General features: G+C 41.4%; 1 protein-coding gene across 2 annotated transcripts in view; it reads left to right on the top strand.

Moving 5' to 3' along the window:
* Positions 1-21,957, top strand: part of THADA (THADA armadillo repeat containing) — a 149,327-nt gene that overhangs the window by 54,408 nt on the left and 72,962 nt on the right. For both annotated transcript variants that reach the window (XM_035111204.3, XM_035111205.3), the window contains exons 27-28: positions 7,559-7,648; positions 9,854-9,985. In XM_035111204.3, the coding sequence (XP_034967095.3) occupies positions 7,559-7,648; positions 9,854-9,985 (222 nt within the window). The remainder of the gene's footprint in view (positions 1-7,558; positions 7,649-9,853; positions 9,986-21,957) is intronic.

Here is a 21,957-nt window from a genome sequence, read left to right as displayed (position 1 = left end):
TGATTGTGTAACAGAGAACAATTTAGCAAGGACAGCTAGAGGTGCGTTTAGCCCATTGAAGACATTAAAATCCTTGCAGTCACATACTGCATACATAGAAAAAAGTAAGAGAGCAGTACTAGAAGAGAGAAAACAAAGTACAGTAGTTTTTCTATTATCTCTCCCCCCCCCCCCATGGAAAAGTAGGATATGCTCATCTCCTGAATCCTCTGAGCCTGAGGCTTCCTGTGCATATGCAGTGAAATAAGTGTTGGTTTAATGTTGGACAGAACCCTTTAAATATAACCTGTGGATATTTGCGCTAAAATGGAAGCAGGTATAATCAGCGGGGGGGACTTAATTCCATCTCACTCAGTGCCGGATTTACGTATATGCTAAACAAGCTTTAGCTTAGGGCCCCACTCTCTTGGGGCCCCCAAAAAATTAAAGGGAAAAAACCCTGGACGTACATTTCCAAAATATAAGATAAAAAACAAATAAAATAAACATACAGCAACACTGTTTTGTGTTGTGTAGGCTCCTGTGATGTAAATAATGGGCCCCGCCTGCTAGCCTGCTCCTTCTTAATTGTATTTCACTATTAATATACTTCTTCTTAATGGTATTTCGGTCCAGCAATTACTTTGATAAAATACATTTTTTTGTTATGTGCCAATGGCTTTAGACACCTGTTAGGTCCATAAATTACCATATAGCATATATTCAACACAAAAAACAGTGACAATTTGTTGTTGACAAAGGACAGCTGGATGTATAAAGGGCACCATTACCTTCAGTAACCTAAATCTGGCCCTGGTCTCGCTCCACTCTTTACATTTCTGTGATCTTCTTGTTAGGCTTATTGGTGCAAGGAACTGTTGCACCCTCTCACACACCCGAGTCTAAAAAGACTTGAGCTGCATCCAGGGATTCCTGGTTAGTCGAGATGCTCCTTCTCTGAGGAAGGTGAGTTGAGGAAAGGAAGCGCATAACAGAACATGATGCTTCCCTCTTCTCCTGAACCCTCTCCCCCAGCCTCTTTTCTACTTCGTCATGCTAAGGTGTGGCCAAAGTGAAATGATTCATGCATATACATTCCTAGCTGCTTCTTGAAATCTTCTTCCTCCCAGTCCTCGGCTCCTTAAAGCATCCGAAGTGGGGAGGTTCATATCTGCGTAGTTCATCCCATGTTCATAAACACCTTTTCTTCTTGAAAATTTCCTCCTGAGGGGAATTTTCTCAGAGCACCATATTGGTTAAAAGCACTGGATATGGTATGGATCCTTGAGGGGTTAGTTTTCCACTACGAAAACTACTTCATTCAGTTTTCCACTGTTTAAAGGTAAAGGGTAAAGGGGCTCCTGACCATTAGGTCCAGTCGTGGACGACTCGGGTTGCGGCGCTCATCTCGCTTTATTGGCCGAGAGAACAGGTGTACGGCTTCTGGGTCATGTGGCCAGCATGGCAAACCAGAGCAGCGCATGGAAACGCCGTTTACCTTCCTGCCGGAGCGGTACCTATTTATCTACTCGCACTTCGTGCTTTCAAACTGCTAGGTGGGCAGGAGCTGGGACCAAACAACGGGAGCTCACCCCGTTGCAGGGATTTGAACCGCCAACCTTCTGATTGGCAAGCCCTAGGCTCTGTTTACCAGTCACTTAGCATTTTCTCTTATTCCATGACTGCTGAATTTCCTTAGGGGGAAAACATCTTCCTCAGTGGGGAACATTGCCAAAAACCTTTAGAAAACTTGATAACAATGACTTTCTCCTGTCAGAATGGATGTTGACACCTTTAGCCCATTTGATACATTTTTCTGCCTGTTTAGCTTTCAGCTGATTTTATTGGGGGGGGGAGGTTATAATATACCATAAATGTGGCATATTTGAATGGGAACTGTGTACCCATATACCTGAATTAATATTTTTGCATACTGTTTTGGAACTTTTGGAAAAATTCACAATATTCTGTTGGGATTTTGCTTCTATGCATTTTCTTGTCTTTGCCAAATTAAAATCTTAGTAACTGAGGTGTCCAGTGTGGGTGATCTTGCTAATACTAAGTTCTGAAATATTAAACTTTAACTGGCATCATGCCTGTGGTGGAAAAAAAATGGAAACGCTGAAAAGAATAGTTGTACAAGAAAGGAAAATATGACGGAGGACTAACAAAACTTGAGATGGAAATGTTCAAGTAATCTTTAGGCACTTCTTGTAAACAAGTTTTGGAGTGATGTTAATCTTGTGACCTATCAAAGTCAGTTATCATTAAAGGTTTTCTAGGCTTTAATTCAATGAAGTTCTCGTGCCAAAATCTGCATCTGAATATTATCAGTAACTGTTTGTTCCATCAATTTGTCATCTTCATGTAGTCTCTCTATCTGACAATCTCGGTATACGAAAATTAAATGAGTTATTTGCGGCCATTCTGGATTGTTTCAGTCCAGATTGCTTGCCTAGCATGTGGAAAGTATTCTTCAAGTAGCGTTTGACGCAGCAGCATATTTTCCTGTTTGAAAAAGCTAAGGGTTCCGAGGACTGGAAATTGGTAAATACTGTAGAGCAAGATTAGCCAACCTGGTGTTGCCCAGATGTTTTGAACCAGGCACCCCCAAACTTGGCCCTCCAGATGTTTTGGGGCTACAACTCCCATCATCCCTAACTAACAGGACGAGTAGTCAGGGATGATGGGAATTGTAGTCCCAAAACATCTGCAGGGCCAAGTTTGGGGGTGCCTGTTTTGAACTATAGCTGCCATCAGCCCCACCAGCATGGCCAATGGTGAGGGATAAGACGGAAGCTTTAGTTCAAAACATTGGGAGGGCACCCTGCTGACTAACTCTGCTCTTGTCTAGGGGATAGAGCAGGCACCCCCAAACTGCGGCCCTCCAGATGTTTTGGACTATAATTCCCATCTTCCCCAACCACTGGTCCTGTTAGCTAGGGATCATGGGAGTTGTAGGCCAAAACATCTGGAGGGCCGCAGTTTGGGGATGCCTGGGATAGAGAGTTAGACTGGGGAGCCCTAGCTTCACATTTGCTTCGCTTTGAAGCTCATAAGTACCCTTGGGAGAGTCACTCTGCCTCTTGCAAGGTTGTTGTCAGCGTAGAACGAGATAACCCTTCGCCTGCAATCTTGAACTTTTTTGGGGGGGAAGTCTAGGATACAAATATTGCATATAAAACAACAGATTTGTGCTTGCACTGGGAGTGTGAAAGATAGGCAGTGCTGGAGACTGCTGTGTTGGTCACAACTTGATTTGTATGCGTAAGGGATTCTATGTTCATTTTAAGTGTGGTAGAGCAGATCTCTTTCTAAGTGGTGTGCAATTACCGCAGAACTGATGTTGTATCTTTTCACACAGAGTATTGCTTTAGATTTTAGGGGAGCAGTACCAGTAATAGTATAGTCACATTTCTCTTTCGGTTCTTTTTACTTATTGGGTGAACATCTGTCTAGTACTAGAAGTAACCACCTGTTAGTCAGAAGCCCTCCTGTCTAATCTCAACGCTTGGCAACTCACTTAGTGGTGAGGTTGAAAGAATTGCGCATTTTGCTGGGACATGCCTTCTTCTTCAGTCAGTCTGCAAGCGTAGAGGAAAACAGTCATGGCCGATACGGGATACCAAATTACAAATCACAACATCATTATGACTAAACTTCAAGCCTATTCTTGATCCTAGTTGTAAACTTGATCTGCCTAGTTGGAGAATGTTATGTTCCTTTTCGGTGGGCACCGCCAAGTTGTAAGATTTGGAGTTGATGGTCCTTCATTTACCTCCCATAATAATTCCCTAATTAGATTAGAAACTCTCCTCCTTCAATGACAGGTACCAGTTCAAAAGCATTATTCTGTTGTTCTTCCAGAGAAATGTTGTCCAATGCCCGAAACCTGGAGGCCTCTCAGAATTTATACCACCTCTTGTTACTTGTGAATGGCTATAGCCCTTAATAAAATGACTTATGGAACCAACTCCTGTTTAAAATGAGCCATGAAATTGTGGGATGTGAAATAATAATTTGGATAATAATAATAATAACAACAATAATAATAACCTTTATTTATATCCCGCCCATCTGGCTGGGTTTCCCCAGCCACTCTGGGTGGCTCCGCACCGAACATTAAAAACACAATACAGCCCTATATAAACTTATAATATTTTGCACACCTGCCTTAACCAAAACTACCATGGCTATCATATGTTTGAAAAAAGGAGGACTTGATTAGAAGAATGTTTGAAATGCACTGTATTTAAGATTAATATTTTATCTCCGATCATCTTGTACATTGCAGGCAGAAGTTGAGAGTGCTATCTGCAGTATTCAATTTAAAATACTCAGCAATATTGAAGACATGATCAAACTTGTCATGTTTGTCAGAGGTCGGCATGACCTAACCTGCCATGCTTGCTACAGGTGTGAGGCTGGGATTGTGCAACACTGTCTAGTCAGTGTTTGGCTGTTGTTGCTCAAATGCTGCAAGTTTGAAGCCTTGATCTTTAATAATAGTTCTCTTGCACTAGAGCAGCCTTTGCCATGTGTTGGCTGATGGGAGTTGTGGTCCAAAACACGAGGAGTGCACCAGGTTGGAAAAGGCTTTGCTGGAAATTCAGACACGTCCTCAGGTTTCCAGTTAGAAACACAATTTAGGCCGAAAGCAGTCGGCCATCTTGTTAATAACAAGCTTGCAACAAGGGGTTTTTCTTCACATGCACCCTCTGGAAGGCCGATGGTCCCTCCTACAGTGATTAACTCTCCCAAGTACTGTTCTGTGCAATTTACTATTCATCATTTTACATTATAATATCTCAAATATCAAAGGCAGCAGTTGGAGGGGTGCCAGGGAGTTGCGACCAACATTCACTGTAAAACACTACAAAGGCCATTTTTGCTCAGCCCAAACAGAAAGCGCTTTCTAGTCCCTGGAAGGGCCTGTTATGCAACTCCCATGGGCAAGGCCAGTTCAGGGCCTTCACTACCCCAGGAAGATGTTCCAATCTGTTGTTTTGGTGGTGTGCCATCCAGGGCTGCTTTAAACAGAACCGTAAGTTCTTGGTTCTGGCCTTGTCATTTCTTGGGTCGATTTTATGGTCCTCATTATATGTGGGAATAATCAGACCAGATTTCCTGAATCCTCAGACCAGATTTCCTGAATGCCAGTGGGAAATTTGAGCTTCTACTTGCAATTTTTGTTTGTGTGCTGCAATTTTTGTTTGCTAGTAGAGAGATACTGTCTGCTGCTTCCATTTTCTAATTCCAGAACAGTCTGCATTTTATCTGTTTTATAGAATCATAGAATTGTAGAGTTGGAAGGGACCCAAGGATCATCTAGTCCAGGGGTGGCCACCTCCCAAGAGACTGCGATCTACTCACAGTCAAAAACTGGCAGTGATCTACCCCCTTTTTTGGGTTCAGGTCAAAGTTGTTGAGCTTTTTTAGGAAGGAGGAAGGCCCATTTTGAGGGGGTTCGGGTCAAAGTTGTTGAGTTTTTTTCAGGGAGGAGGTAAAATGTTGAGCTTTTTTAAGGGTAGCCACAGTTGTTCAGCTTCTTTGGAGGAAGCCAGTGATCTACCACAGACGTCCAGTGATCTACCGGTAGATCATGATCTACCTGTTGGTCATGCCTGATAGTCCAATCCCCTGCAATGCAGGAATCTCAGCTAAAGCATCCATGACAGATGGCCATCCAACCTCTGCTTAAAAGCCTCCAAGGAAGGACAGTCCACCATCTCTCATGGGAGTCTGTAATGTAGTAGGGCTATGGGTTTTCTTAAATGTTATATCATGGAGATCTTCAGTTATGAATAACAAAATTGGCTTTAACCAGTTCTCCTCGGACATTAAAATAGGTGAAAAATATAGTAAACGAAACTCTGAGCAAGGCCCTTGCCGGTATGCTTGTATTGATCAGGTTAAGGCTCCTACCTTTATGTGCACTCGTGGAAGCTTTCTGTGCTTGCTTCATTTAAAATATTTGTTTTGATCCGTTTTGCAATATTTTCCCAGTGCTTTGTGGATAAGGCATGTTGTCTTAGCTGAGCACTGGAAGAATCTTGGCTGGTATTTGCCATGTGGTAATTCATTCATACGTTAAAACCTTACTTATTTTCATTAATAAATATTAAAAGGAACTGTAGGTATAAGACTTTTTTTTTTAGATTAGTTCCTTGATCTGAAATATGGAAGCTTTTTTATTATTTATTTTATTTAAATATGTATAAACAGCACTCTCATATAAAATATAATAAGGTGTCATACAATAAAAACATCAATGTGCTTAGGCATTCAGTGTTTATTTGAAAAACCATTTTAAATGGGAAATGTTGTGGTTTTTTTCTGATGGTTTTGCTATCGCCTTTCCCCCCTTAACCCTTGGATTTACCTTATCAAAATAATGGCTACTATGACATTAAAAATAAATAAATCAGTGGGATATGAGATCTGTTTGTATTTTTGAAAAATGTACATGCTTATGAAGCTTTAAGTATAACTTGTTGTTTAGTCGTTTAGTCGTGTCCGACTCTTCGTGACCCCATGGACCATAAGTATAACTTATGTTGTTTAAAAGCTGCTTTTAGGAAGTCTGGTTTTGTGACCTGCCTGTTTTGCATTGGCTGATTTTTTTTTTAAAGATGCTTCCCATCTTATGGTACATAAATGGCACAGAAAATTAATCCAATTAATACAATACAATTAATCCAGAATGCGGCAGCTAGACTGTTGACTGGGAGCAGCCGCCGAGACCACATAACACCGGACTTGAAAGACCTGCATTGGCTCCCACTGGAAGGACAGATCGTGAAGCTGAGGCTCCAATACTTTGGCCACCTCATGAGAAGAGAAGAATCCTTGGAAAAGACCCTGATGTTGGGAAAGATTGAGGGCACTAGGAGAAGGGGACGACAGAGGACAAGATGGTTGGACAGTGTTCTCGAAGCTACGAACATGAGTTTGACCAAGCTACGGGAGGCAGTGCAAGACAGGAGTGCCTGGCGTGCTATGGTCCATGGGGTCACGAAGAGTCGGACACGACTAAACGACTAAACAACAACAACAACGTTTCTGAGCACAATTTAAAGTTTTGGTGCTGACCTTTAAAGCCCTAAATGGCCTCGGTCCAGTATACCTGAAGGAGAGTCCCCACCTCCATCGCTCTGCCTTGACACTGAGGTCTAGCGCCGAGGGCCTTCTGGTGGTTCCCTCGTTGCGAGAAGCAAAGCTACAGGGAACCAGGCAGAGGGCCTTCTCGGTAGTGGCGCCCGCCCTGTGGAACGCCCTCCCACCCCAGATGTCAAAAAGAAAAACAACTACCAGACTTTTAGAGGACATCTGAAGGCAGCCCTGTGTAGGGAAGCTTTTAATCTTTAAGAAATTAGTGTATTTTAATGTTTCTGTTTGAAGCCGCTCAGAGTGGCTGGGGAGGCCCAGCCAGATGGGCGGGGTATAAATAATAAATTATTATTATTATTACAGAAAATGGAATTATTTGGGTTGTACATAATTATACATAAATCTTGTGTAAATAGTCTTGAAACTTCCATGCAACTGTGTGTTGGAAAATCTTTTTCTTCTTTTACAGAATGACAGGGAGGGAGTTCTTCACTCGGTTTCCAAACCTTTATCCATTCTTGCTCAGCCAGTTGGAAGCTGTAGCCGACACAGTGGACAGGTAAGAAGAATGCATTGTTATCATTGTCAATTGTCCATTGAATCCATTGTCGAATGTTTAGGCTTTCAGTGTTGGAGCAGAAAACGGATTTGGAGAAGTGCTGTCTATGTGTTTTTAAGTAGGCTGTTGTTGCTATTAGTTTATTTATAGCCCAGCCTTCATCAGGGACCCCAGGGCAGGTCACAACATCATAATTAATACAATACACAGCTGAAATAGTCAAAGTTAAAAACATTCTGTTCTAGCTGTCCATATACTGCTGGAAAATAATAATAATAATTGCACTCTCAATTCAAAGTCCTTTTGGAATTACCCATCAGCATTTTTTTAAATGTTTGGAGGTTTTTTGCAGTTTTTTTTGTTTTGTTTTTACTGCAGCAAAAACTGATAACACATTAATCTCAGTGATATTTATGTACATACAAGCCACTCCATTTCGTACAAATTATTTTGCAGTATTCATTAATTTTTTCTCCTCCGGGTAATTTGAGAAATAATTTTTTTATGCTTATGGTTTGGTTTATGGTTTATACGCAGCAAAAAAGGAAAAGGTGTGTTGTGGGGAATCATTCAGAAATAAAGCATTATGGTCTGCATTGGTTGTCTTAAAAAATGGAGCATTAAGCATGAACTGTTTCTGATAACTTAAGTGAATAAAGTTAAACGGTTGCGGTGAACTAATAACACTTGCATGAAAGAGAAATGTCTGCAATGTTTTTAATCATTTCAAAGAGTTGCCTCTACCTAGCAGAGCAATCGAAACCACCAAACAGCCATGCTGAAGGGAGTTTGGGTGATGTGGGGAGGCTGCTTCCCCAAGCCCTTCCAAGATTCATTGGCCTCTGCCATCGGGGGGGGGGGGGACGACGTGCCAGTGAGGATGCCTGTCCAAATGGCAGGCAGGTGGAAGCTACTGCGGTTGATACCCTTGTGGTGTTTCAGGGATGGGTCTGGACAGGGCCGGATTTAGGTTTGATGAGAGCCTAAGCTACTGAAGGTAATGGGGCTTTTTATATGTCCAGCTGTCCTTTGTTAACAACAAATTGTTGCTGGTTTTTTTGTGTTGAATATATGTTATATCAGGGGCCAGCAAACATTTTCAGCGGGGGCCGATCCACTGTCCCTCAGGCCTTGTGGGGGGCCGGACTATATTTTGGAGGGGGGAAAAAAGAATTCCTGTGCCCCACAAATAACCCAGAGGTGCATTTTAAATAAAAGCACACATTCTACTCATGTAAAAACATGCTGATTCCCGGACCGTCCGCAGGCCGGATTTAGAAGGCGATTGGACTGGATCCGGCCCCTGGGCCTTAATTTGTCTACCCATGTGCTATATGGAAATTTATGGACCTAATAGTTCCATATACAACACAAAACAGTTGCTGTATGTAGGTTTTATTTTATTTGTTTTTATCTTATATTTTGGAAATGTACATCTAGTGTTGTTTTTTTCCTTTTTTTTGCGCCCCCAAGAGAGTGGGGCCCTAAGTTATAGCTTGTTTAGCTTATATGTAAATCTGGCACTGGGTCTGGACCAGCCCCTGCCAAATCTCCTGGCTGGCTCAAGTAGCAGGCCTGTAGGTGTGGCAGTAGCTCTGCCATTTCATTAAGCTCTGCCCTTGCCTGTCATGATTTGAAACTGCCTCTTAAGTCATACTCCCAGTTAGACCCATTAAAATCAATGGACATTACAAACTTATGTTTGTTAGTCCCAAGTGTTTCTGTTTGGAAGATGACTTAGCTGGCTATAACCCAGAGTGCTTCATCTTCCTATAGCAGGGGTTGGCAACCTAAGGCCCATGGGCAACAACCTAAGGCCCATGGGCCACAACCCCATGGGGGCCGTTTAACCCACTCGGTCGGCTCCCGTGCGCCGCGCTTAACCAGTGCGGAGCAGAGTGGAGACCGCCTTCCACGACGCTGGCCAGCTTCCCATTGGCTACAGGAAGCTCCTGCAGCCAATGGGAAGCTGCGCACGCCGCCTCATGCCAGGAGGAGCGCCGAAAATAGCGTTTGCGTGTGTGCATGCACACTCCAGCCCACTGCGGCGTCTGTGGGACCATGAACTGGCCCAAGCCACAAAAACTTTGCCGACCCCTATCCTATAGCAACGTCTGGTATATTGTCAAATAGTTGTAGACTTAGGCAAATATTTTTATGGATGTGTTTAATGATCTTCACAACTTTTTTTTTTTTTTAATGTAGTGGGACGGGTGAGTTTAAGCTGCACCCGAGCTTATTCCTTTTGCTTTTGATTTTGGGGAAGCTGTACCCATCACCGATGGATGGCACATATTCTGCCCTTAATATGGCACCCTTCGCTCCGTTTATTTTGAGGTAAGTTGTATATTTCACTTTGCAAATAACTTCAAGGTACCTGGGAATGCTTCAAGCTGCTTTAGTTGTAGAGATATTGCTAATTCAAAAAAGCTTCTTCCTTAGTTCACCTACCACATTTGTTATTCCACATGTGATCTAGTACATAGTGGGGGTTTTTACATATAATTTTTATTAATTTCTTTTTTAACACGATATTTCCAACATTACAATAGCAAATACAGTGGTACCTCTACTTACGAATTTAATGCGTTCCGAACGAACATTCGTAAGTCGAAAATTTTTTTAAGCCGAATCCCATAGGAATGCATTGGGAGAAAAAATTTGTAAGTCGAAGCAACCCTATCTAAAAATTCGTAAGTCGAAAAAATCCTATCTAAACCACATCCAAGATGGCAGACGGAGCTCCGTTCGTAAGTAGAGTTATTTGTAAGTAGAGGTACCACTGTAAAAATACTCTTTGCTGTGCCGAGCTCGTGACTTCCCTCCATCCCTTCAACTGTTTTTTATTTTATTTTCAAGTCTTTATATCGCATTTTAAAACCTCCACTTCTGACCTTTATGTCCTTATAGTCAACTCTGTCTCTTTGGTCTAGAAAGTTATAAAATGTTTTAAATTTCGTTGCAGGATTTATTTCAATCCTGCGAGCGTCTTCACATTTTTACGTGATCTAGTACATAGCGTTGTATTTGTATGAGAAAAGTAGAGATAACTTGTGTAGAACACCTTACATATTAAATATTGGAGGAAGGAGATATGTGGATTTTTCTTTTTTCCTGTGTCTTTCTGACGCTGCAGCCATTTTCTTCTGCGGAAAGGGAAGTGGTTGGGGTCCAGTCTGGGAACACTTGAACCTGCAGCAGTGCTAAAGAAAAGCAGGTGTGAGCCCAATTGATCTTGTGGGATGTAAGACTGCAGCTACTCATATGTATGAGCAGAACATAAATGTAATATTATTTTTTTAAGAGAGAATGGTTCGGTGTGCACAATAGCAAATACACCTGTCGCCCATTTGCATCTGGTGAAAGTTGTGTATTTCTGCATTGAACCGAAATGTTTGGTTTAATTGCCTGAAAAACAAAATGAAAACAAGTACGCTCTGTTGTGTGGATTCTGTACAAGCCTCTTGATCATGTGCAAAGGCAAGGGAGCCCTTCCCTTGACTGCTGGCCAGCAATTACTTGCTTCTGGTTATAGTGAAATTGTAAAGCTCTGGTAGACCTGTACAAACAGAACCAAGTATTTATTGATCTATGGGTGTTGAGACTGATATACATATTCAAGCACTGAGAATATGTTCAGCCTTGCACCTCAAACAATACAGCATGGGCTTGTAAAAAAAATCTAATTAAGCTGAATTGAAAATATTCAAAGCCTAAGTGGAATTTTCCATTTAGTGGGAGTTGAGTTACACTTGGCTTGGCTGTGTTGAAGTAATTTACACAACGTGAGTCAGATTAAACGTTTACAAGAACAAATCTCGATCTTCTGTGCGGTCAGAATACTCCAAAATTAAATTAGAAGACTTTTTATCAGTCATTCACCGTGTTATTAAAAGCACATTTTATCCTGGTACAGTGGAACCTCGGTTTATGAACACCTCAGTTTATGAATTTTCGGTTTATGAACGCCGCGGATCCATCTGGAACAGATTAATTCACTTTCCATTACTTTCAATGGGAAAGTTCGCTTCAGTTTATGAACGCTTCAATTTATGAACAGACTTCCGGAACCAATTGTGTTCATAAACCAAGGTACCACTGTAGTTTAATTGTAAAATACATTGTAGATTAATCCTTATAACCTTTCAAAATCTTTGAATGGAGGGTTAGGTTGTCCTTTGCTAGTAATTTTTAGCAAAATAGGCATGCTTTTGATGAAGAGAAGTAACCGAGAGAAATATATTAACTGTGAAAGTAAGAATATGAGCAATCCACTGGAGGGATTCCATTTTGTTGCTGTTTCCTGATCATCAGAAATGGCTTTCTGTGGAAATTCTGCCTGCCAATTTTGGCAAGTTCTGATTGATTGTGAATTCATACAGAGTAATCTGTTCTTTGCTTTAAGCAAAGCCCTAGGATATTCTCACATCAATGAAAAGATATTTCCATCTTGGTCACAGGGTAGATGGTGGGACTCGGCTTTACTTAGGGCTGCCAGCTTTAATCAGTAGTTTTTTTAAAATAAACAAAAGCTGCGGCTGATTAAAATGGGACCCAACTGATTAATCAGTGGAACTGAGAGCTCAGGATCCAGCCACTATTTTTTTTAGTCTGTTTTCGTTCCCTTGTATTACTGTAATGGGGAATGAAATAGAAAATATTGAGGATAGCCTTTGTTATCTCAAAAAAGCATTATTCCGAAAATCATATCTTCGAAGGCTTTGGTTTAGCATAATAATAATAATAATAATAATAATAATAATAATAATAATAATAATACCACCTTTATTGTCAACCTGTGTACAATGAAATTAACCGAGTCTGTAAGGTCATAGATCCTGTTTCATTTGAATAAACCACAGTTAATTCAGGCCATAGTTTAGTGATAGGAACAAACTACTTAAGTACTCTCCCGTCCCCTCTTCTCCAGTGAAGCTGCAAGGAGGAGATTGAAATGATCTGCTTCCCAGCTTCGACGAACCACGGTTTGTGATTATGCACAACAGGACAAAACTGTGGTTAGTTTAAGCTGTGGTTTATTGAAAAAGGCCAAGGTTGAATTGTGGTTTCTGATCTTGTTCTTGGCTTGTTTCTATAAACTATAGTTTAAAACAAATGGCATTTCCCAGTTTGGACATGGTTACAAACTCTAACTTAAACTAGGAAGGGAGGGGGGTGATTCCAATCTTCTCATGGCCATGCTAGAGGAGAGAGGATAGGAAGCAGTTTAAGTAGGATCTGTTTCTCTAAGGCTAAATCATGGTTTAATGTTTTGTCCAAACTGGGCCTCAGAATAAACAATAGTTTCCATGAATACAGTATACCAGGCATCCCCAAACTGCGGCCCTCCAGATGTTTTGGCCTACAATTCCCATGATCCCTAGCTAACAGGACCAGTGGTCAGGGATGATGGGAACTGTAGTCCAAAACATCTGGAGGGCCGAAGTTTGGGGATGCCTGCAGTAGACTATAGTTGGGTGTTGTATTCCCCCCCCCCCTCCAAATGAAAGCATTCGATCTCAGCCTCTGGTGCAGGAAGGGAGTGGAATCTTGGAATGTAAATCAAGAAAGGAAAAGAGGGTGGGAATGTCAATAATAATAATAATATATTATTTCTAACCCGCCCATCTGGCTGGGGTTCCCCAGCCACTCTGGGCGGCTTCCAACAAAAGATTAAAAATACATTAATTACATAGGTATTACATATAAATCAAGATTGCAAAAGGATGGAGCTCATCCATTTGTGGAAGGGATACTCTGGATATAACACAGTAATACCTATTCTGATTGTTGTTTTCCTGCTACTCAACCCTAGAGAAAATACCAGGAACATGCAGAGTACTTGATAATAGTGAATTGATTTAAAATGTGGCAGATTACAGAATGAACACCAGAATGTTTTAAGTAGGATTTGGATCCAATGGAACTGAAACACAGCAAATACCTCTCAAGTCGGGTTTTTCCTTCTATCAGATGTCAGTAGGAATTCTAGTTCAAAACATAAATAACTTTTGATTGAAAAAGGCATTGATAAGACTGCATCGTAATCATTCTCTCTGTATTTAATTGGGAAACTTGGCAGATTAGTAGGAAGCACTGAGATTTTTGCCAAAACTTTTCAAGCAAAGCTGAGAGAATTCTACTCTCTGGTGGATAGGGCCTAATACTTTTGCTGCTACTTACTGGGCAGGAAATTCTAACAAGGCAGGGATCATTTAGCTGTGATTCCTGCGCTGCAAAGTGTTTGACTAGATGATCCTTCGGATCCCTTCCAACTCAACAATTCTGTGATTCTGTAAGCAGTGAGTGCAATGCCCAAGTGTTGCCTCTGTAGCAATAGATTGTAAATATTTATGATGCTCATTGTCCCATCCACCCCAACACCTCCCCTTTTTACTGGGCCAAATTTACCATGTGCAGTTTTGGGTTTGAAGTCAAATATGCCACTTTTTAATAAGCACAATATAAAGATAAAATTGTAAAAAACAGAACCCTGCTAATTATTTTCAGGCTTTTGAGGCTGTAAAAGATGTAAGGAAGACAATGGAATGATTTCTATAAATATTTTGTAGCTTAGTAAATTAGAAAGAATTCCTTCCTTCCTTCTTTAAAAAGCTCTAGCTGTTGGAGTGTTGAGAGTCTCATATCAAAATAGACATTGAGGTGTGACTGGGCCAATATTTAATGAGCAGTTTTAAATAACATGACGTTATGCCTGAAACATTGTGTTTTTTTAATCTTGAAATTAATAACTCCTGTCAATATTGGTGGAAATACAAATACGAATAGTAAAGTCTGTGGGTTTGGGTGTTGCAAGTCACCTGCTTATTTGCTCGCTAAAGCAAGCCCATATCTTACCTTGAGAGATGCTCAAACAGCATTGCCCTTGAGCTGGCTAAAAATAGAAGCACCTTCTAAATGTTTGTTTTTGATAAGTAGAAGAAACAATACATTTCTAATGTGCTTGGTATTATGTACACAGAAGAGTTGTTTCCGTTGGTTGTACGTGTATAGATATTACGCATGCCTGTATTTAATGTGCCTCCTTGTCATTAACTGATTTCCCTCCCTCACCATAGCTCTTTGATTTGCTTCAGCTGAAAAACTAGCTAATTGGTTTTGCTCTGCGATGCCCTTTGTGTGCACTTCCTCCTCTCTGCTTTCATCTGTAGTGCTTATGGGGAAATGCAATCGCAGCACCAGCTAAGCATATTATAGTTACAAAATCAGTTGCTGGTTTTGCATTGCCAGTTGCACCTGTGGTACTTAGAGATGGAGGTGGGTGCTCTCGCCTAATGTAACTGTAAGAGGTTATGACTAGGGTTGCCAGACTCAAGAGAGGAGAGGACTTCTGTGCCTTTAATTGCCCTGCTCTCTTTTGAGTCTGGAAACCTTAAAGAGAAACCAGCAGACCCTTTGTTTAATTTCCAAGCAAAGGGTCTGCTGGTTTCTCTTTAAGGTTTTCAGGCTCAAAAGAGAGCAGGGCAATTAAAGGCACAGAAGTCCTCTCCTCTCTTGAGTCTGGCAACCCTAGTTATGACTTCTGAGAAAGGCTCCATGCAGCTTCTAGGCTAAGGAGATAGTTTGTGTTGGAAAGGACAATAAAGGAAGTACTGGCACTTTTCTCTCTCTTTTTTAAGGAACAAATTTCAGCTGTATCTCTTCCCTAATATTGGATTAGGGAAGCTAGTATTCCAGAATAGTGAGACCACAGTACTAATGATATGCAGCCAGATCCTGTATGTCCTTATTCAGAAGCAAGTCCCACTGAGTTTAACGGGACTTATTCCCCAAGAGTGACGCAGTTGGCATTGTGGTCTAAACTACTGAGCCTCTTGGGCTTGCCGATCAGAAGGTCAGTGGTTCGAATCCCCACAACATGGTGAGCTCCCTTTGCTCTGTCCCGGCTCCTGCCAACCTAGCAGTTTGAAAGCATGTTAAAGTGCAAGTAGATAAATTAGGTACCACTCTGGCGGGAAGGTAAATGGCGTTTCCGTGCGCCGCTCTGGTTTCGGTGTCCATTGCGCCAGATGTGGCTTAGTCATGCTGGCCACATGACCAGGAAAAACTGTCTGCTCCTTCAGCCTGTAAAGCGAGATGAGCGCTTCAACCATAGCTGCCAAGTTATCCCTTTTTTACAGGGATTTTCCCTTATGCTGAATAGGCTTCCTCGCGAGAAAAGGGAAAACTTGGCAGCTATGGCTTCAACCCCAGAGTCGTCTGCGACTGGACTTCACTGTCAGGGTTCCTTTAGCTTTACCTTTATTCCCCAGGAAGTGGGTATAGGATTGCAACTCTGAAATGCTTCAGAATAGTTAATTTTATAATTGTGCTTTCCCTCCTAAATGCTAGATTTATTACGATGCTGCATACTTATTTTTTAAAAATCTTAATTATTCACCCACAATTATCCCCACTTTGGTGTTGTTGTTGCAAAGATGAGTACATAACTTCAAGGCTATGAACTTGCAACACTCCATTAATGAAGAATGCACTTTTACTAAGTTCTGAGTTAATCCTAGCATTTTAACTTTAACCTTGGGCATCGTGACATGTTCTAGACGGCAAGCTGTTCTTGAAATCTGGGTGAATTTCAAAGCAATCTTTCTGGAACAGTGGGTGGGAAGAGAAAGAAAGTCCCTTTCCTGTCCCTGAGAGGTAATAACGCTGGTTGTTTTTTTTATCTTGTATATTTATGTTATGAACTGCCCTGAGATCTGTGGATCAAGGGCCGTATAAAAATTTAATCTAAATAATAAAAATAAAAATAAATAATACACTCAGAGGTTACAGATTACTGCCTCTGTATAGAGTTAAAAGGTTTATGGTGCACTTTTAATGTGTGCTGGAGAACTGAGCTATTCAACTTTGTTCTAGGTCATGCTGTTGTTTAGTCATTTAGTTGTGTCTGACTCTTCGTGACCCCATGGACCAGAAGCATGCCAGGCACTCCTGTCTTCCACTGCTTCCCGCAGTTTGGTCAGACTCATGTTGGTAGCTTCGAGAACACTGTCCAACCATCTCGTCCTCTGTCGTTCCCTTCTCCTTGTCCCCTCAATCTTTCCCAACATCAGGGTCTTTTCCAGGGAGTCTTCTCTTCTCATGAGGTGGCCAAAGTATTGGAGCCTCAGCTTCAGGATCTGTCCTTCCAGTGAGCACTCAGGGCTGATTTCCTTAAGAATGGATAGGTTTGATCTTCTTGCAGTCCATGGGGCTCTCAAGAGACTCCTCCAGCACCATAATTCAAAAGCATCAATTCTTCGGCGATCAGCCTTCTTTACATCATGCTAAGCTAAACCAAACCAAACCATGTCTTTCATGAATGTTTGCACTCCAGGAAAAATGGTTGCTGCTTTCCTCCTTCCCATGAGATGTTGCATCCTTCCAGCCTGGGCTTGTGGTTTAGCTCTCTCCAGGCAAAACACAAGCTTTAACCAACATTTGTCCTATACGTAGTTTAAAGCTTGTGGCTTGTCTGGGGGTAGCCAAACTACAAGCCAAACTTAGCTTAGCTCGGCACAGCAATAGAACAACCATAGAGTAGCAAAGCCCCTGCAACCTCTTTTTTTGGGAGCTCACAGGCTTGCACGTATGCCAAGCCATAGTTTTTATTGTGTATAGCCATACTAAGTGTGGCTACTCACAATAAATTTATTGATTGATCGTGCAACATGCAAATCAAGCCATTAGGTCTTCAAACTAGTAAAGGAAGATGCATAAAGTGAAGGAAGTGAAGGGAAAGGAATGTGTTTAGAAAAAAGCCACCAACAATTGGGTCTGGACTCAACTGGAAATAGGAGCACCCTGTTCAAGCGGAGGTTGGAGTTGGTATTTTCAGCATCTTCTCCCTGTTTTGCCCAGTTCCCCAGTGTCTATGGAGTTGGGCATTTTTAAGTGTGGTGCATGATTGCAACCGAAGTCAGAAAAAGACAAGGGATCTCCGGAAGAAAAAGTGTTTTCTCTGTAATAGATTGTTTTTTAACCAGTTAATCAGTTTCTCACGCTGTTTCTCACCCATTGCTATTTGGTGACACCAAGATAAAATATTGCCATGACTAGCAAGCAGTCTTTCTGGTTTCATGTTATTTTCTAAATGGCTTCAAGTTGGCAGAATCATTCTTTATTTGGAGGAATATTTGCTAAATGGTTAGAAAAGAAGAATTTGTAATGAACCCCATGTGGCTTCAACAAATTGCTAAGCAAAAGCTAGCTGAAGTCATTGTGGGTTGGAAAAACTGCATCTGTAAAATACAATAAACATCTAGTTGAAATAGAAAATCCCAGCAGGCTTGATGATGGCTCTGAAATATGATGGGAAAATATTTCTCTAGGGTGTAAAAATCTATATACACACACATGCGAGGGGGTGGGGTGGGGTGGGGAGTGCAGCTTTTCATCTCGCTGAGATAACTTTTCTTAGAAATGTTATACACAAGTGGGCTTAGGAGTGGCTCCGTTTCAGCTCGCTTGTTAAATGACCACTTCAAATAACAGCCAAATTCCTATCAGTCTCAGGAGCGAAACCTACAGTTGTTGAAAAGCTGATCTGGAGTGAAAAAGAAAATAGGGCTTTTCAATATGATAAACTTTGCAAATAGACTTTTTCTTTTCTTTCTTTTTTTGAGGCTAGGGATACTGCCTTATACAGTACTTAAGACAGTGTCTTTCTGGGGAGGAGGGACACCACATTTTGTTAATGAGGGGAGCAGGCTTCTAAAATTACTTTATAGTCGGAACTTAACTTTGTATCCGTATTATAAATCCACTGTGTTCTGGATGTGTTGGATGTCTGTATGGATATGGAGTGTGTGTGTGTGTGTGTGTGAGAGAGAGAGAGAGAGAGAGAGAGAGAGAGAGAGAGAGAGAGAGAGAGAGAGAAAGAAAGAAAGAAAGAAAGAAAGAAAGAAAGAAAGAAAGAAAGAAAGAAAGAAAGAAAGAAAGAAAGAAATCACACTCAGGCCTGATTGGAGGGTGGGGCCTCAGACTGAAAGAGGGCATAAGGTTTAGACACTTTTATTTTTATACTTACTGGACCACAGACTGCCACATTCTGTCACTAAGAGCTATTTTAAGCAAATAAAAGATGTGAACTGAAGAAGAACTTTTGTCTGTTAACTGATAGAATCATAGAATTGGAAGAGACCACAAGGGCCATCCAGCCCACCCCCCTGCCAAGCAGGAAACACCATCAAAGCATTCTTGACATATGGCTTTCAAGCCTCTGCTTAAAGACCTCCAAAGAAGGAGACTCCGCCACACTCCTTGGCAGCAAATTCCACTGCCAAACAGCTCTTACTGTCAGGAAGTTCTTCCTAATGTTTATGTGGAATCTTCTTTCTTGTAGCTTGAATCCATTGCCCCGTGTCCGCTTCTCTGGAGCAGCAGAAAACAACATTTCTCCCTCCTCTATATGACATCCTTTTATATATTTGAACATGGCTATCATATTACCCCTTAACCTTCTCTTCTCCAGGCTAAACATACCCAGCTCCCTAAGCCGTTCCTCATAAGGCATCGTTTCCAGGCCTTTGACCATTTTGGTTGCCCTCTTCTGGACACGTTCCAGCTTATCAGTATCCTTCTTGAACTGTGGTGCCCAGAACTGGACACAGTATTCCAGGTGAGGTCTGACCAGAGCAGAATACAGTAGTACTATTACTTCCCTTGATCTAGATTCTATACTCCTATTGATGCAGCCCAGAATTGCATTGGCTTTTTTAGCTGCTGCATCACACTGTTGACTCATGTCAAGTTTGTGGTCTACCAAGACTCCTAGATCCTTTTCACATGTACTGCTCTCTCTTTTTATTTGTCCAAGTGTAGTACTTTACATTTCTCCCTGTTAAAATTCATCTTGTTTGCTTTGGCCCAGTTGCCTAATCTGTTAAGGTCATTTTGAAGTGTGATCCTGTCCTCTGGGGTATTAGCCACCCCTCCCAATTTGGTGTCATCTGCAAACTTGCTCAGGATGCCCTCAAGTCCATCATCCAAGTCATTGATAAAGATGTTGAATAAGACTAGGCCCAAGACAGAACCCTGTGGCCCCACTAGTCACTTCTCTCCAGGATGAGGAGCCGCCATTGATGAACACCCTTTGGGTTCGGTAAGTCAGCCAGTTACAAATCCACTGAATGGTAGAATTGTCTAGACCGCATTTTACCAGCTTCTTTACAGAGATTTTGTCATATTAAGAAGTTAAAAATGCTCACAAATGTATTAATTAAAATATAGCATTTCTGATGGTGCAATATTAGATTGTGATGAATGTGTCCTCTCAGATCAGCTGATTATCTGAACAAAAATGTTATGCCGTGGTCCCTCACAGAAGCCATGCTGTGTTTTGCTGTGACCTTCCCCATGGTAGCCATGTTGTGACTGGCGCCCACAGTGCTCTCTCAAAATTCAGAAGGTGTCTACCAGTTCAAACTAGGCTAGCAATCCTTGAGCTGAGTCATTCTCGACCCACTGAAATTAATGGACATGGCAAACTTGATTGTGTGCAGAGGAGGGTGACCAAGAGGATCACCAAGCCTTATGAGGACTGGTTGAGGGAATTGGGTATATTTAGCCTGGAAAAATGAGCCTGAGAGGAGATACAATAGCCATCTTCAATATCTAAAGGGCTGTCACATGGAAGATGGAGCAAGCTTGTTTTCTCCTGCTTCGGAGGCTAGGACCCAAATTAATGGCTTCGAGTTAAAGAAAGGAGATTCCAGCTAAAAGTCAGGAATAACTTTTTGGTAATACGGGCTTTTTGACCGTGGAGCAAACTCCCTGGGTTGGTTGCGGACTCTTTTTCCTTGGAGGTTTTTAAGCAAAGTTTGGGTGGCCATCTGTTATGAATGTACTAGTGGAGATTCCTACATTTCAGGGGGTTGGACTAGATGACCCTTGGGGTCCCTTCCAACTTTACAGTTCGACATACTTTCTTACCTGTATCAGATTTCTAAATGAGAGAGAACCATAGGACTGGAAGTCCTTTGTAGTTAAATATCCTGTGGTGATTTAAAAGACCATAATATTCATATAAATGGTTATGGTCTCTTGTTTGCATTTGGATTAAGCAACCTGAAGCTGAATTACAAAAGTTCAAAGTCTAGGTTAAAATATTTGCATATGATAGTGCACATGGGGGAGAACATATAGTTTGGTGGCACAGCACATGTCCTGCAGTAATCAGGTTTAATCCCTATCTGCCTAGCAATTCCAGTCAAAAGGATCATTGTCAGAGTTGCTGTCCTTCATGGTAGAGAACATTTTGCCTAGATTGACTGGAAGTCTGATAAGGAAGATTTGTATGTCCACACAGCCTTCATGGATTTCTTTTTGTATTTTAAACATATGTTACCTACTTTCCCAATGATTGGTCTTTTACTTGTGCTATTAGTTAGTGCTTTAAGTGAATGTTTTGAAGGGCATCTGAATTATTATGGAGCTTTCTTATAGAAATTGCTGATTGTTATGCACGGAATGCTGCCAACTCCATTGCTGGTTTGCACAAGGCTGAATATTTGCAAAGGGTAGCTGAGGCAGCAGAAATGCGCTGGAAATAATTTCGCAAGTTGTGGATCTAAATTTATTGAGTTTTGTTCTTTGATCACGTGCTGCTGAAAGCAAATGTTTTATTTAGTAGTTTGTGTCGGAATATAAATAGCACAAAATGTCACCGAGAACATTTAATTTCTGCTACATCTGTAGATGAAAGTATTGAGTCATAACTTCTAGGCATCAAGTAAATGCAACAAGGCCACCTCTAGTTATTGGGGGTAGAGGCGTCTTATTTTAGCTGGCCTTTCCAAGACAAGAGTCTTATAACACTCGATCCCAGGCAAGAAGCCCTCCCCATTCCCTAGCTACTAATTATTGATTCCTGATCCTTTATCCAATGTTTCTGCTGGTCTTTTATTTATTTTTAATAAATTAATTAATTGCACTTATAAATTGTGTGTGTGTGTGTGTGTGTGTGTCGCTTAGCTGCAAAAGTATTTAAGTAATGTACAAGAAATTTTAAAAAAGGGATAAAGGTTGGTTAAAACTATTCTTACAGAGAATAGGGGAGCATGAGCACAATGATGGATTGGGGATCGGACTAAGTCTGGCTTTGCTCGGGGGCTGTTGATGTGCCCCAGCAGCTACCCGGCCTTGCCAGGTTCTGGAGCTTAACATGTAAAATCATTGAGAATTTTGATCTCCCCCCCTCTGCCACTTTCAGAAACAGGCCCCTTATGCCACATTTACACACTCAAATTCAAAAACTGTTCGCAATGCGGTGTGGCACAGTGTTTTCTCAGGAGCCCTTGCAGTGTGAA

Source organism: Zootoca vivipara, chromosome 3 (assembly GCF_965207765.1).
Source record: "Zootoca vivipara chromosome 3, rZooViv2.hap1.1, whole genome shotgun sequence".
In the NCBI taxonomy this organism is placed as follows: domain Eukaryota; kingdom Metazoa; phylum Chordata; class Lepidosauria; order Squamata; family Lacertidae; genus Zootoca; species Zootoca vivipara.
This window is presented reverse-complemented; position numbering and strand designations above follow the sequence as displayed.